This window comes from Alnus glutinosa, chromosome 4 (genome assembly GCF_958979055.1).
Source record: "Alnus glutinosa chromosome 4, dhAlnGlut1.1, whole genome shotgun sequence".
In the NCBI taxonomy this organism is placed as follows: Eukaryota; Viridiplantae; Streptophyta; class Magnoliopsida; order Fagales; family Betulaceae; genus Alnus; species Alnus glutinosa.
The window spans coordinates 27,990,518-28,003,781 of NC_084889.1; the positions used below are offsets into that span (position 1 = coordinate 27,990,518).

The 13,264-nt window shown below is 33.0% G+C and overlaps 1 protein-coding gene across 1 annotated transcript in view; it reads right to left on the reverse strand.

Moving 5' to 3' along the window:
* Positions 1–10,505, reverse strand: part of LOC133866377 (uncharacterized) — a 44,191-nt gene extending 33,686 nt beyond the window's left edge. Inside the window, exons 1-2 of the mRNA XM_062302887.1 lie at positions 10,269–10,505; positions 5,444–5,519 (exon numbers count right to left, since the gene is read on the reverse strand). Of these exons, the coding sequence (XP_062158871.1) occupies positions 5,444–5,519; positions 10,269–10,370 (178 nt within the window). The 5' untranslated portion in view covers positions 10,371–10,505. The remainder of the gene's footprint in view (positions 1–5,443; positions 5,520–10,268) is intronic.
* Positions 10,506–13,264: the final 2,759 nt, after the last annotated feature.

A 13,264-nucleotide genomic window follows, 5' to 3' on the forward strand; every position in this document is an offset into this window, starting at 1 on the left:
CAAAACCAGCCGACAAAGCCAGCATATCACCATTATTTGTTTCGGTAAATAGAGATTTTATTTGTGATACTCTTCCCATACTTAGAAGATATTATAGCTGTTGTATTTCTTTACTTGAAGCTATTATAGCTAATGTAGAGATTCTAGATTAATACTGTAATCTGCTGCAAGTTGGTCTGTAATATTCGACTTAAAGAGAAGAGCTCTAGAATGAGGGCATCCACATGACTCTTTTGTCCTTGTTTTGACAGTTCCAGCTGTTTGTTGTGATGAGAATAGGCAAATGTAAGAGAACTGGGGTGAATCTCATTCGCTCCATTCATTCCACATATATAGGAGCTTTGTAGAATGTTATGGATAATAGACAGCTCACACACACAGCTCATAGTAGGCAGCTCACTAGGGACACCTCACTCCGTTTCTAGAATAGGGACACATCACACTCCTTCTAGAGCATGTACGTAGCATATTATTCTCTAACACTCCCCCTCAAGCATAATATATGCTCAGCTTGGAAGAAACAAACAAAACAAAAAATGAAGAACACAAATAAACTCAAACAAAATCTAATACTCCCCCCTCAAGCTGGAACAGCTTGGAACATGCAACCACAAAGACAGATTTTATAATAAGACATTAACAAGAAAATGCACTAAACCGGGAGGGGGTGGGGGAGCTGAAACTCCACACAAATGACAACACCGATCGAAAATTCGCTGAAAACTTCAATAGGAGGTCGAATCTTGATGCAAACATCAAGGGCGGTCGGATCTCACCAAAGAGCACCAAGAGCCGATCGGATCTTGCAGTAAAATACCAAGGCCGATCGGATCTTGCTGCAAAACACTAAGGACGGTCGGATCTTGTTGGAAAAACATAGATCCTGCTAAATATCGCCCAAAAACACAAAGCGCTGAAAATTTGCCCTAATAACCATTTAGACCACCCTAATTCTAGGACTTTACTTCATATGTCAAATTCCGGTTAACTTGACAAGAAAGCTAAATGGTCTTCTAAGAATTAGAATTTGATTGTTTTTGCGTAAATTAGGAAAAAGTAAAGTTCTTCCTCTTCCAACTCATAATACCCTTTCTAAAAATTGTTTTGATCTTATTCACAACGATTTTGGGGTATTACACCTATTATTTCACATGCTCAATATAAATACTTTGTGACCTTTATTGATGACCATTATAGATTCACAGGGGTATACTTTCTCCAGTCCAAAAATGAAGTTTTTGATGCGTTAAAATTTTTTTTTATCTCCCATTGAAAATCAATTCTCCACTAGAATTAAGATCTTTCAATTAGATTCAGGAGGAGAGTACATGTCTAATGAATTCCATGACTTGCTTCAACAAAAAGGAATCATTTCTCAAAGATCTTGTTTTTCTACTCCATAGCAGAATGGTGTCACTGAGAGAAAACACCATCACCTTCTTGATGTGGTTCGGACATTGCTTCTTGAGTCATTAGTTCCACCTAAATTTTGGGTTGAAGCAATTTCTACCCCAGTTTACTTAGTTTATTGTCTTCCATCTCCCAAACTAGATTGTCAATATCCATATTTCCTTTTCTGTCAATGTCATCCTAGGGATTCGGATCTCCGCACCTTTGGTACACACAAATATATGGTGTTGATTATCTAAAGACATTCTCTCCCGTGGCCCGTCTCAATTCTGTTTGGATTTTGCTTTCCATTGTTGTTAGTCGTTCTTGGCCTTTATATAAGGAATGTCTTCCTTCATGGAGATCTCCAAGAGAAAGTATACATGGATCGGCCCCTGGATATGTTGTTGCTGGTAGTGAACACCTAGTATGGCGATTGCGAAAGGCCTTGTATGGTTTGAAGCAGTCTCCTCGTGCCTCGTTTGATAAATTCAGTGTCGTTGTACTTGGGTATGGGTTCTAGTGCTCTAGTTATGATCATTTTGTCTTTGGTTGTCACTCTTCCACTAGCACCATTGTCTTGATTGTTTATATGGACGACATTATCATCTCTGGAAGTGACTCAATAGGTATTGCTGATTTGAAAAGATATTTAGGTCAACAATTTCATACCAAGGACTTGGGTGCACTTTGCTATTTTCTTGGATTGAAGTTGCTCGATCTTCTCACAGTATTTCTCTAACTCAGCTGCAATATGTTCTTGATCTTTCGTCTGAGACTAGTCTGGTACTCGACCTTCTAATACTCCTATGGACTCTACTGCTAAATGTGATGGTGAGCAAGGTACACTATTTACTGATATACGTTGGTTGGTTAGTTAGTATATGCATGCTCCTCTTCAACCTCACTTTAGTGTTGTTTGTCGTACCTTGCGTTATTTGGGAGGTTCCCCTGGTCGAGGATTGTTATACGAGCCAATTGCTACTTTGTGCGTCACTGGTTTTAGTGATAACGATTGGGCTGGAAGTCACACTGCTAGACAGTCCACTTCTACTATACTTTTGTTGGTGGTAATCTTGTTACCTGGCGTAGTAAAAAGCATAATGTTGTTGCTCATTCTGACGCTGAAATTGAGTATAAAGCTATGGCTCATATTGTTTCCAAGATGTTATGGGTTCACTCTCTCCTTTGCGACTTGGGTCTTGATGTTCTTACTCCTATGCAAATGCAATGTGACAATCAAGACGCTATTTTTATTGCTAACAATCCTGTTTTCCATGAGTATACCAAACATATCGAGGTTGACTGTCATTTCATTTGGGATTTATTGATGCATAAACAAATTGTCACTCCTTATATTCACTCTGATGATCAAGTAGGTGATATTCTCACGAAGCTGTCACCTCATACTTCCTTTCAATGATTGTCCAACAGGCTAGGCATGTTTGATTTGTATACTACATATTGAGGGGGAGTGTTAGAGTTGTTATATTTTATATTTTCATATTGGCTTCTTATTCTTATAGCTTACTGGTATCCTTGAAATCATGTCATTAGGGTATAAGGGTATTCCTGTAATCATGTTATATTTATCCTGAAATATAGAGTCTTAAAAAATTTCTAAACACTCTCTTTGTCTTCTCTTCTCTTCGTCTTCCCTCTTTCCTAACCCTAATCTCTTAAACTTTACAATTCAACTTCCTCAATTTCTATACCTTCTTGTTATGTCCATGCTGTGAAACATGATTGTTGGCAAAAAGCTATGTAGGAGGAACTAAATGCTCTTCAGATGAATCAAACATGAGACATAGTCCCTTGCCCATCTTTTGTAATGCCCATGGGCTGTGAATGGGTTTATTCTATTAAGCTTCAATCTGATGGCTCCTTGGACCGTTATAAGGCAAGACTTATGGCTCTTGGTAACCGCTAATAATATGGTATTGACTATGATGAGATGTTTGCTCATGTGGCTAAAATGACTTCAATTCGTACAATTTTCGATATCGCTGCTTCACAGGCTTGGCCTATCCATCAAATGGGTGAAAAAACTTATTTCCTTCACAGAGACCTCAAAGAAGAAATTTACATACGTCTTCTTCTTGGTGTGGCAGGCTCTTCTCCTAATGATGTGTGATGACTAAAACGGTCTCTTTTTGGGTTAAAACAAGTGCCACGGGTTTGGTTCAAAAAGTTCCGACAAACACTACTCAATCTTTCCTTTGTGCAAAGTCAATACGATCCTTCGATGTTTCTTCACAAGACATCTACGGGTGTTGTTGTCCTTCTTGTCTGCGGATGATATAATCATCACTTATGTGAACTATGTTTTCAGCTTCAAGGGTCTCTTCATGCTTCCTTTCATATGAAAGATCTTGAAACTCTGACATATTTTTTAGGTTTAGAAGCGCATACATCTACTAAAGGTCCTTTCCTAAATCAATATTGTCTTGGCTGGATAACAAAATTCTACTCCTGTTAATACACCTTTGGAGGTTAATGTTAAATATTGACAAGATGAAGGGGATTTTCTTCCTTATCCTACATTATATCGGAAACCTGTTGGTTGTCTTATATACTTAAACATTACTCAGCCTAACATTTCATATGTCATTCACCAAGTGAATCAACTTATGTCATGTTCTCAGCATATTCATCGAATCATTCAATATCTTCTCGGTTCTTCAACATGGGAATTATTCTTTCCTACTGAATGTCCTCTTTAGCTTGTTGCCTGTTGTGATGTAGATTGGGCTGGATGTCCCAATACACGTCGTTCAACAACTGGTTGGTGCACATATCTTGGTCATGATTTGATTTCATGGAAGTGCAAGAAACGGGAACAGTATCCAAATCTTCCACTGAAACTGAATATTGTGCTATGTCAGATGCTTGTTCTGAAATTATTTGGCTGCATGGGTTACTTTCTGAACTTGGATTTGCTCCATCTCTTACCAATCCTCTACATATGGATAATACCAGTGCTATTCAAATTGTAGCAAATCCAGTTTTTGTTGAGCACACCAAGCATATTGAGGTGGTTGTCACTCAATTCATAAGGCTTTTGATAATGAAATCATTTCTCTTCCACACATATCCACTGATCTTTAGGTTGCAGATGTCTTCTCCAAAGCTTTAACTTGACAATAACATCAATTTCCGTGAACAAATTGTTGCTGGTTGATGTATCAGCATCAATTTGAAAAAGGGGGGGGGGGGGGGGGGGGGGGGTGTCCAAGCCAGCATATCACCATTATATGTTGCGGTAAATAGAGATTTGATTTGTGATATTCTTTCCATACTTGGAAGATCTTATAGCTCTAGTATCTCTATACTTGGAAGATATTACAGCTGTTGTAGGGATCCTAGATTAATGTTGTAGTCTGCTGTACTTTCGTACACAATATTCTATTTAAAGAGAAGAGCTCTCAAAATGAGGGCATCCAGAATTTCCAGCAACTCTTGTATCTTTGTTTTAACACTAATCATTGGTGGTACCTAGTTGTATTGTTTCTTTGGTGGCAATAATAAAACTATTCATCCAGAACAAGGAAAAATTCAAAAATCACTCTTTCTTCTTTCTAAAATTCTGTTTTACTAACACTTCTCAAATTGATGCTTTCAGAGTCAAAGCTGAAATAGTAGGCTGTATAACACGTTTTCCAATTGACCACTTCAGGTTTTCTGATTTTTGCCTGCAGCATAGTTGCAAATACTATTTTCAACTTCTTAGTAGGTGTCAATAATAATTTGAGATTTCATTACCAAGAACATAATTTAATTGACTTTTTGTGATGTTCTTTTGTTTTCTTTATATTTTAATTTTCTATAAAAAAGAAAAATGAACTTTTGCTACTATTCATAATAATTGAACTTCATCTCTCCTCATATGTAGCACGGCCCAATATCTAAGGTTGTAAACTGGAATTGGGTGGTTTGGCATCTGGCCTACGTCCAACAACAACAACAAAATAAAAACATCTACCCTCGCTTAAATCACCAGCACCATAATATTATACAAAATAGTAAAACAGATAAGAGTCTAAGATTGTTTTACCTCTCCCTGCCTCCGTAGGACTAGCACATCTAATTCCCCCAAGCTTCAAAAAGTCATTCACCAAAGGCTCATATGTCTGCAAATGGAGCAATTGCAATGAGACATGGAGTTAATTACCCCAAAATAAAATTATATTTTCGTAAGATGACATATCAAACTGATTATCAAGAGTATACATAGTGCATAATAAAAAGAAACAAAAACTACATAGCTCTTTTTCTTTGCCTTAAAATTAACAACCATATATGACTCAGAAATTTCAAGTTTTCTCTACATGAAACACTCTACATTTAACGGGTCATTTCCTCGTTTGCGTTACTCATTATGAAAGGACATTGCCTAGTGTTGGTCCCATAAAGAAAGGTCCTAAAAGGGGGCATTTGATTGCAAGTCCTAACCTTCAACATATTTGTATTAAAAGTGGAAAGGAATCAAAGGATCAAGTAGTCTATAGTTTATTGTTACAAAACACAAAGAATTTTGACCCTAAGGGATAGCTCAATTGACTGGGAGACCAGACCTCATATAAAGAGGTCACCAATTCGAATCTTTCCTTCTACCTCCTTGGAGTCAAAAAACTTCTTTTTTTCAAATAAAATAAAATTCCATGCTCATTCCATCTAATGTTTTCATAATTGAAGTTCTTGTTAACAATTCAGGCACACTTGATAGTGTGCATGCAACTATAAGACCACTCACCTTGGTAGTTTCCTAAAACATGTGATTGCTTGTATTTGTTTACATGCAAGCTCTAAACAGATTAGTATATATAGTCAGTCACTTGAGCACATTCCAATGCTTTAACCAAGGATATGAGATTTTATCACTGAAACCAAAACAACAATTGTTGTTTCAAGTTACGCATTCCTTCTTGTTGAGATACGAAAAAAGTTTATAGATCGATTGAATTAGAATTCTGTTTTGATACCAATTACTTACAGGATTTACCACATTCTAGTTTGTTCTTCATTTGAGAGGACCTACAGATAACCCAAATAGGTGAAATATTTCTTTCCTTCTTTCTTTCTTTCTTTTTAATCTTTCTTATTGCAATTTACAGAAACAAGCACTCTTGAAGTTTGAAACGCTAATGCATTATAAAGGAGGAATAAGCAAAACTTGGGCAAGTTCCCAGGCAGTTAGCACCCTGTTACTACAAAAGCTATTCTTATTTGCCTATCCTTTTCTCCAATCCAATGGGTAGAAAACTTTGTCTCCTTTTAGCTTGGTCACAAAGGCCAGTTAGTAAGAGCAAATTACAAGTTTTACATCTAAATTTCTTCCCACCTTCAGCTTTCATAAGTATCAAGTATGGAGTTCATAACTAAATAACAGTGACTAAGAGTCTTGATTGAGTAACATCACATACTTCAAGAATAAATTATTTCCATTTCGCTAAAATTATTTAAATTTCCTTAAAATATTTTTGATTCAATGTATATTTGGTTAGGATTACTTAAACCCAGTTGAAGGAGTAAAGGGAGTAGAGACATGTCTAAAATAAAATAGGGTAGAAATAACCAAATGTGATCAAATAAGGAGGTAACCGAGATTATGACGTTAAAATAAGACAAATGTAGCTCGCCCCAAGTTAGTTTAAGTTAAGACTCAGCTGAGTTTGAGTTGAGTAATGGTAGGAATACTGAAGAAAAGGATGTACTTCTTTCATTCTTTCTAGATGAGGAAGATATATATGAATAAAATTTAGGGTCCGTTTGGATTTGGATTTCAAAAAGTGCAATTTAAAAATAACGATTTTAAAATGTGGGATTTACAAAAATGATTTTTAAAAACACAATTAAGCGTTTGGCAAAATTGCAATTTAGCCTTTAAAATCGCAGTTTAGCCTTTTAAAATTCTACGTTTTCAAAAAAGCACCTAATTGCCTGCGATTTGAAAAAACAGATTTCTGCGTTTTCAAATTGCAATTTTTTAAAAAAGCACTTCTCAAACGGTTCATTTTTTTTCGATTTGGTTAAAATAGCACTTTTTGTCTATAAAATCGCAATCTCAAATGCACCCTTACACTGGCTTTGGCTTTCTCAAATTGAGATCTCCTGTTATTAGGCTCCACCTACTCCAGGCAGATGAATCCTACATCTTAAGTTGTCTAGAACAAGTGAGCTCCATAGCCCTATCTTAAATTGTTCAAATTTTTGTAACCTAATAAAAGGGAATCCTCGTTGGTCATCCTCTCATGCATTTTTTAAACACATTTTTTTTTTTTTTTAAGGATAAACACATTTAATCATTTACCTATTTTTCTCTCCTCAAATTTTCCAATAAGCAGAGACAAATTAAAAATTAAGGATCCCATCCTACCGGAAGAATGTGACTTTCATCCATTTACGAAAAAAAAAAAATTAAAAAAAAAATGCTAGATATCCAAACACTTTTTTCTAAAATTTAGTTTCAACATGATGTGTCACAATCCCATGAAATCTATCATTTTTTAGAAATGTGTCACAATCTCATAGGACTATAACACATCAAGTTGGAACCAAATTCTGGAAAAAAAGTGTTGAGATGTCAAGCATTTCTCATTTTGTTAAGAACATTATTAGATTACACGCCCGCCAAATATTTCATTCAAGCCAAGCATTAAGCCGGTATACGGTGCGTTTGGAATAGAAAAAAAATGCAATTTTAAACTAAATCGTAAAAAATGAATCGTTTAAAAATTATATTTTTTTAAAATTGTGATTTGAAAAATCAATTTTTTTCTGCATTTTCAAATCGAAGGCAAGATAGTGCTTTTTTGAAATCGTAAAATTTTAAAGACTAACCTGTGATTTGCCTAACGCTTAACTACGTTTTTAAAAATCATTTTTTCAAATCACATATTTTAAAATCTTTTTTTTCAAAATCGCACTATTTAAATCACAAAACCAAACGATTATATATCACAACTAAAATCAATGTTTTAAAAATCAGACCGAGCAAATTGGTTCAACCCGTACTTGAACCGTAAACCAATGCCATCTGCAAGTTGCAACCCAGCTGACTCCTCTAGACCGTTCTGCGAATTGAACCGGTTCAAATTTAATCAAACTTTTTTTTTTCATTTTTTAAGAATATAAAAATTCACATTCTTATAATTTTCCCTCCGTTAAATAAATCCTTTTTTTTTCACTCTAATTATGTATCATTTTTCTTTCATCTAGCAACTTTTTTTTTTTTTTTTTACCTTTTTTTAATTTCAGTTAATATATAACCTCTGTAGAGATTCTGTAGGAATGTTTGATAATAGTTTTCGAGAAGTGGTTTTTTATTTTGGTTTGAAAAATTGTTGATATGACCTAAACGTCATAAGTGTTTTTCGATCCAATTTATTTGTGTTTTTTTTAAAAAAAAAATGTGTATATATATATATTAAATTGTTTGTTAATGAATAAGAGAAAAATATGTGCTACTTTAATTTTTATTTTGAAAAATGACTTTTTATTCTTTTTTATTTTTTAAAATATCTAAAGATAAAGATAATTATATATATAAAAAAAGTTAAAAAAAATAAAAAGGTAGAGTTTGTAAATAAAAATTAATAAAATAAAAATAAAAAAACGATAATTATCTTTCACATATGGCAAAGCAAAATTTAACGAGAAATACTAGAGGCTATAATTCTATCCACAATAATGATGTGACACTCTCGATTAATCTTTAAATTATATTAAATGAATGTTGAATAGAATTATAATATCTAGCATTACTCAAATTTAAATTTATGATCATTTTAACAAATTACAAATATAATAATTCTTTCCAATAATACTGATGCACCACTCACAATCAACCATTTGATTTTTTTTTTTTTTTATTTAATGATGATTAATCCAAGAATTAGTTGAAAATATCATGTCAAAATTATTAACTAAATATTGGATAGAATTATAATATCTTGAATTTCTCTAATTTTAAGGTGTAATTCTTCATATTTTGGGGGGGAAAAAAAAAGTTTTTTAAAAGATCAGACGTTAATGCTCATCCTTTACCCAAGGTCTCCCATTTGGTAAATAATATGAAATGATTACTTTGGAAATACGGCGAAGGAAGAAAGAAATCTTGCAAATTTCCAGAAATCTTGTTCCGCAAAAGGCAAAATACACCAATAATATTATAATACACGTATGTAGCCTGTTTCATCTCGCATTGTTAAACAATATTTAATAACAAAAAAAAAAAAAAAAAAAAAGTAAAATCAAACACCGATTAACAATATTATATCATTGAAGTAGAATAAAAGTGAGAAATTACTCTTTAAAAAAATAAATGTTAAAAACTATAATTTTATCTCAATTTAATAAAATGCCTTAAATCAGCTTTTAAATTAACCTTTGTTAAAAACAAAAAACAAAAAACAAAAAACAAAAAACAAAAAACAAAAAACAAAAAACAAAAAAAAAAAAAAAACATTAAAAAAGGAAAGGAAAGTGAAAATAATAGTGAAATAAAAATGTGGTCTATTATGTTTTTTTTTTATTTTTTTGAAAATGTGGTCTATCATGTGAACTTTAAGCAAAAGAAAGGAAAGGAAGCGGTAGCAATCGGTGGCGGACCATGTATGCGTACGCGTCACGACTCTTCTAGTAAAATGATCAAAAAACCAAGAAGAATAACCAATTTCCATTTCTTACGTTTTTCCACGGAAACCAAGAACAATACGTAACATGTATATTGTATAGTGATTCGAGAAGAACGAAGCACTAGAGACAAATTTTGAATGGATTCCCTTTTTCTGGCCTTTTTTCGAGGCAGCCAAACGGAACCGAGAGTTAGTTCATGGAATAAGATCAAAAGCAAAAGATGTAGTAGAAAGAGAGGAAACCTCGAATGCCTGGACGGCGTAGCCGGAGCGGAGCAACGAAGCGGCCAGTTCCAGGCTCAGATCGTCCAAGCCCACGAACCCAACGACTCCTCGCGAAGCCATTCCAATTTGCAAATAGACCTCGATCTTTTGTGCTTCGATTCGCTTTTTCTTTTTTCTTCTTCCAACCTGCGCTCTAATATTTTTGCTCGGGAACAAGGGTACGTTGAGGTGACGACTGACGACGACGAGCACTGGACGCTAAATAAATAAGCTTAGGCAGCCACGTCTCTTGTATTTGGCCCACTGGCTCGAATATGCAAACGTCCAAACTCGCCTTGCACGGGGCCTGAATTTTATTTTTATTTTATTTTTTTATTCTCGAAAAAACAAAAGAAAAACCCATTTGGCCATTTGTATGGAAAAGATTTATATTCATTCTTAATTAAAATTTTAAGAAACAGAAAATATAGCTCAAGTTTCGAACAACCTCCGAGAAATAAGATTAAAATCATTAAATCTATTCATTAAAAAAAAAAAAAAAAAGGAAAAATTAATGGATTGTCAAACCCCCGCCAAAAATACTCCTACAACCACGTGCCTTTTTTAGTTAAGGGTAACCTTTGACTTTTACCACGAAAAAACAAAATATATATATATATATGTTTATTCGATTTTATTTGTTTTAGGTAAAAAAAAAAAAAAAAAAAAGACAGAATGTTGAAACCGATCAGCCGTTCCACGTGTACCCAGCTAGGAACAGGTAGCTATTGTTGAACAAACTGAGAGTAGAGAATAATTTTTTATTTTTTATTTTGAAAAGTCTTGTGGGATCGAGCGGAAAGATTCTCATTTATCAATGCGTACGTGGTCCCTTCAAAAAAAAAAAAAAAAAAATCAATGCGTACGTGGTAATGACGAGGCTCGTGGTTTAAATTACTCTTAAAAAAATATTAAAAAATTAAAATAACTGAAAACAAAAAATATACAAAATTAAAATGGGGTCTTGTTCAACCAGCATCTACTGACCTATTAGTGGCGGCGAAGGACATGTTTGGATAATTTATGTTTTTTTATTATATTTTATTATTTTTAAAAAATATTTTTGGATAAATTTTTAAAATTTAAATTCTATCCAAGCTTTATCTAACTTTTTCAATTTTGTCTCAAGTTTTCTAAATCATCCAAACATAATTTCAAAAAATAAATTTCTTCGTTATTCACAATTTTGTATATATTAAAAAAATAATAAAATATAATACAAAAAAAAAAAAAAAAAAAGGGACACCCAAACAAGCTCTAAACCACTCCTCTTAATTAATTCGAAGATGGTTGAACCATTCTAGAAATTAGAGAATAGTTCAGCTATCCTCTTAACCGTATAAAGGCACTACAAAAATTCGCCTGTAAGTGTCGTTTTTGTTAGTGGCCATTTAAAAAAAAACACTAATCTATGTCATGTTACTGACGTCGTTTCAACAGTGCAATGACGTCGTGCAGTGATGTTATTTACAGTAAATACGACGTGTCTTTAAAGAGTGACGTTTTTCTCTATTTTAAAATTTAGTGCCGTTTTATTGTACAAACAACACTAGTTACCTGGATAGTGTCATTTGAACAGTAACGTTGTTAATTAGCACCGTTTGAACAGTAAACGACACTAATATAGAATCTCGTCTTACGTCGTTTTTAAAAGTGACACTATTCAAACGACGCTAAAAGAATAGTGCCATTTTGTTCTCATAAAAACATCACTATTCAAATGACAATAATAACCATTTTTTTGTAGTGAGAGCAGCCTATGGATGTGGTCCACTTTTATAATGCATGATAGAATCACCCTCAAAAACTATTGGAGTGATTCAACCACCCATGAATCATTTTAGGGGTGCTCGAATCATCCCATCGTTGCTCAGGGGTGGTATAGTCACTATAGTTTTTCTTCTTGTTGTTATTTTTTTTTTTAATAATTTTTAAAAATAATTTGGTTAGTTTAAATTAAAAAAAAAAAAATTACATGCTCGCGACTTATGCCATTTTTTTCATCCATTTTAACATCAAACACCATTGAAAGATGTAATTCACAATGGTATGATAGTGGAAGGAGTCAAATGTCATTTTTATTTTTATTTTTTTTAAGTTTACTAATCTAAATGTTAAAACTAAAAGGGTGGTAAATACAAGGGACGTGTAGTTTTTGCCAAAAATAATTGTCATCACCTTTTACTGTTTAGAGCATTCTTAATAGCCTCATCAAAACTTTTTGGTTAAAATTGTGAGACTATTGTGAGTGATTTTTTAGTATTTTCATCAAATTGGCTCACCAAAATAACTAAAAAACTATTTTGATGAGGCTACTAAAAAAATCTTTTAGGAGGTCATCCTGCTAATCATTTCTTCTCATTTTCCCTAAAAAAAATTAACTCAATTTATTCACAATAACAAACAATTTTATTTTATTTTTATATACTTCTATCTCTCAAAAAATTCAAAATTCTCTTCCACTTTATCAGTCAATTATTTCATCATTTCTTCTCTCCAACGCTAACCACACCTGTATGTTACCATTCATGATTAGACAGGGGCACCTTGTATAAAGTGGTTAGCACTTTTCTCTTTTTCTTAACTTCTTAAAATCCAGATTTTAATTTTATTATCTCTCTTTTACAGCATATATGGCTATAACTTCTTAGGATAATTTTTAAAAATAAAAAATAAAAATATTAACAAACAATTTAAAATATAAAACACTTTCATCAACATCACATGTATAATATATGAAAAGAGAAATAATAAAACTCATTCTCCTCTTCATCTTTTACCCATCTCAATCCGAGCCGTATAGACATATTCTCTTAACCATATAGACATCTATGCCAGTGCTGCATACCATATTTTTATCACGTGAGTTAAAATAATTTTTTTTATTCCAATTAATTAAAAAAAAAGTTGATTAAAATTTTTTGTTTTCTATTCTCCAAATAAAAATATTAACAAATAATTCAAATAAAAAACAC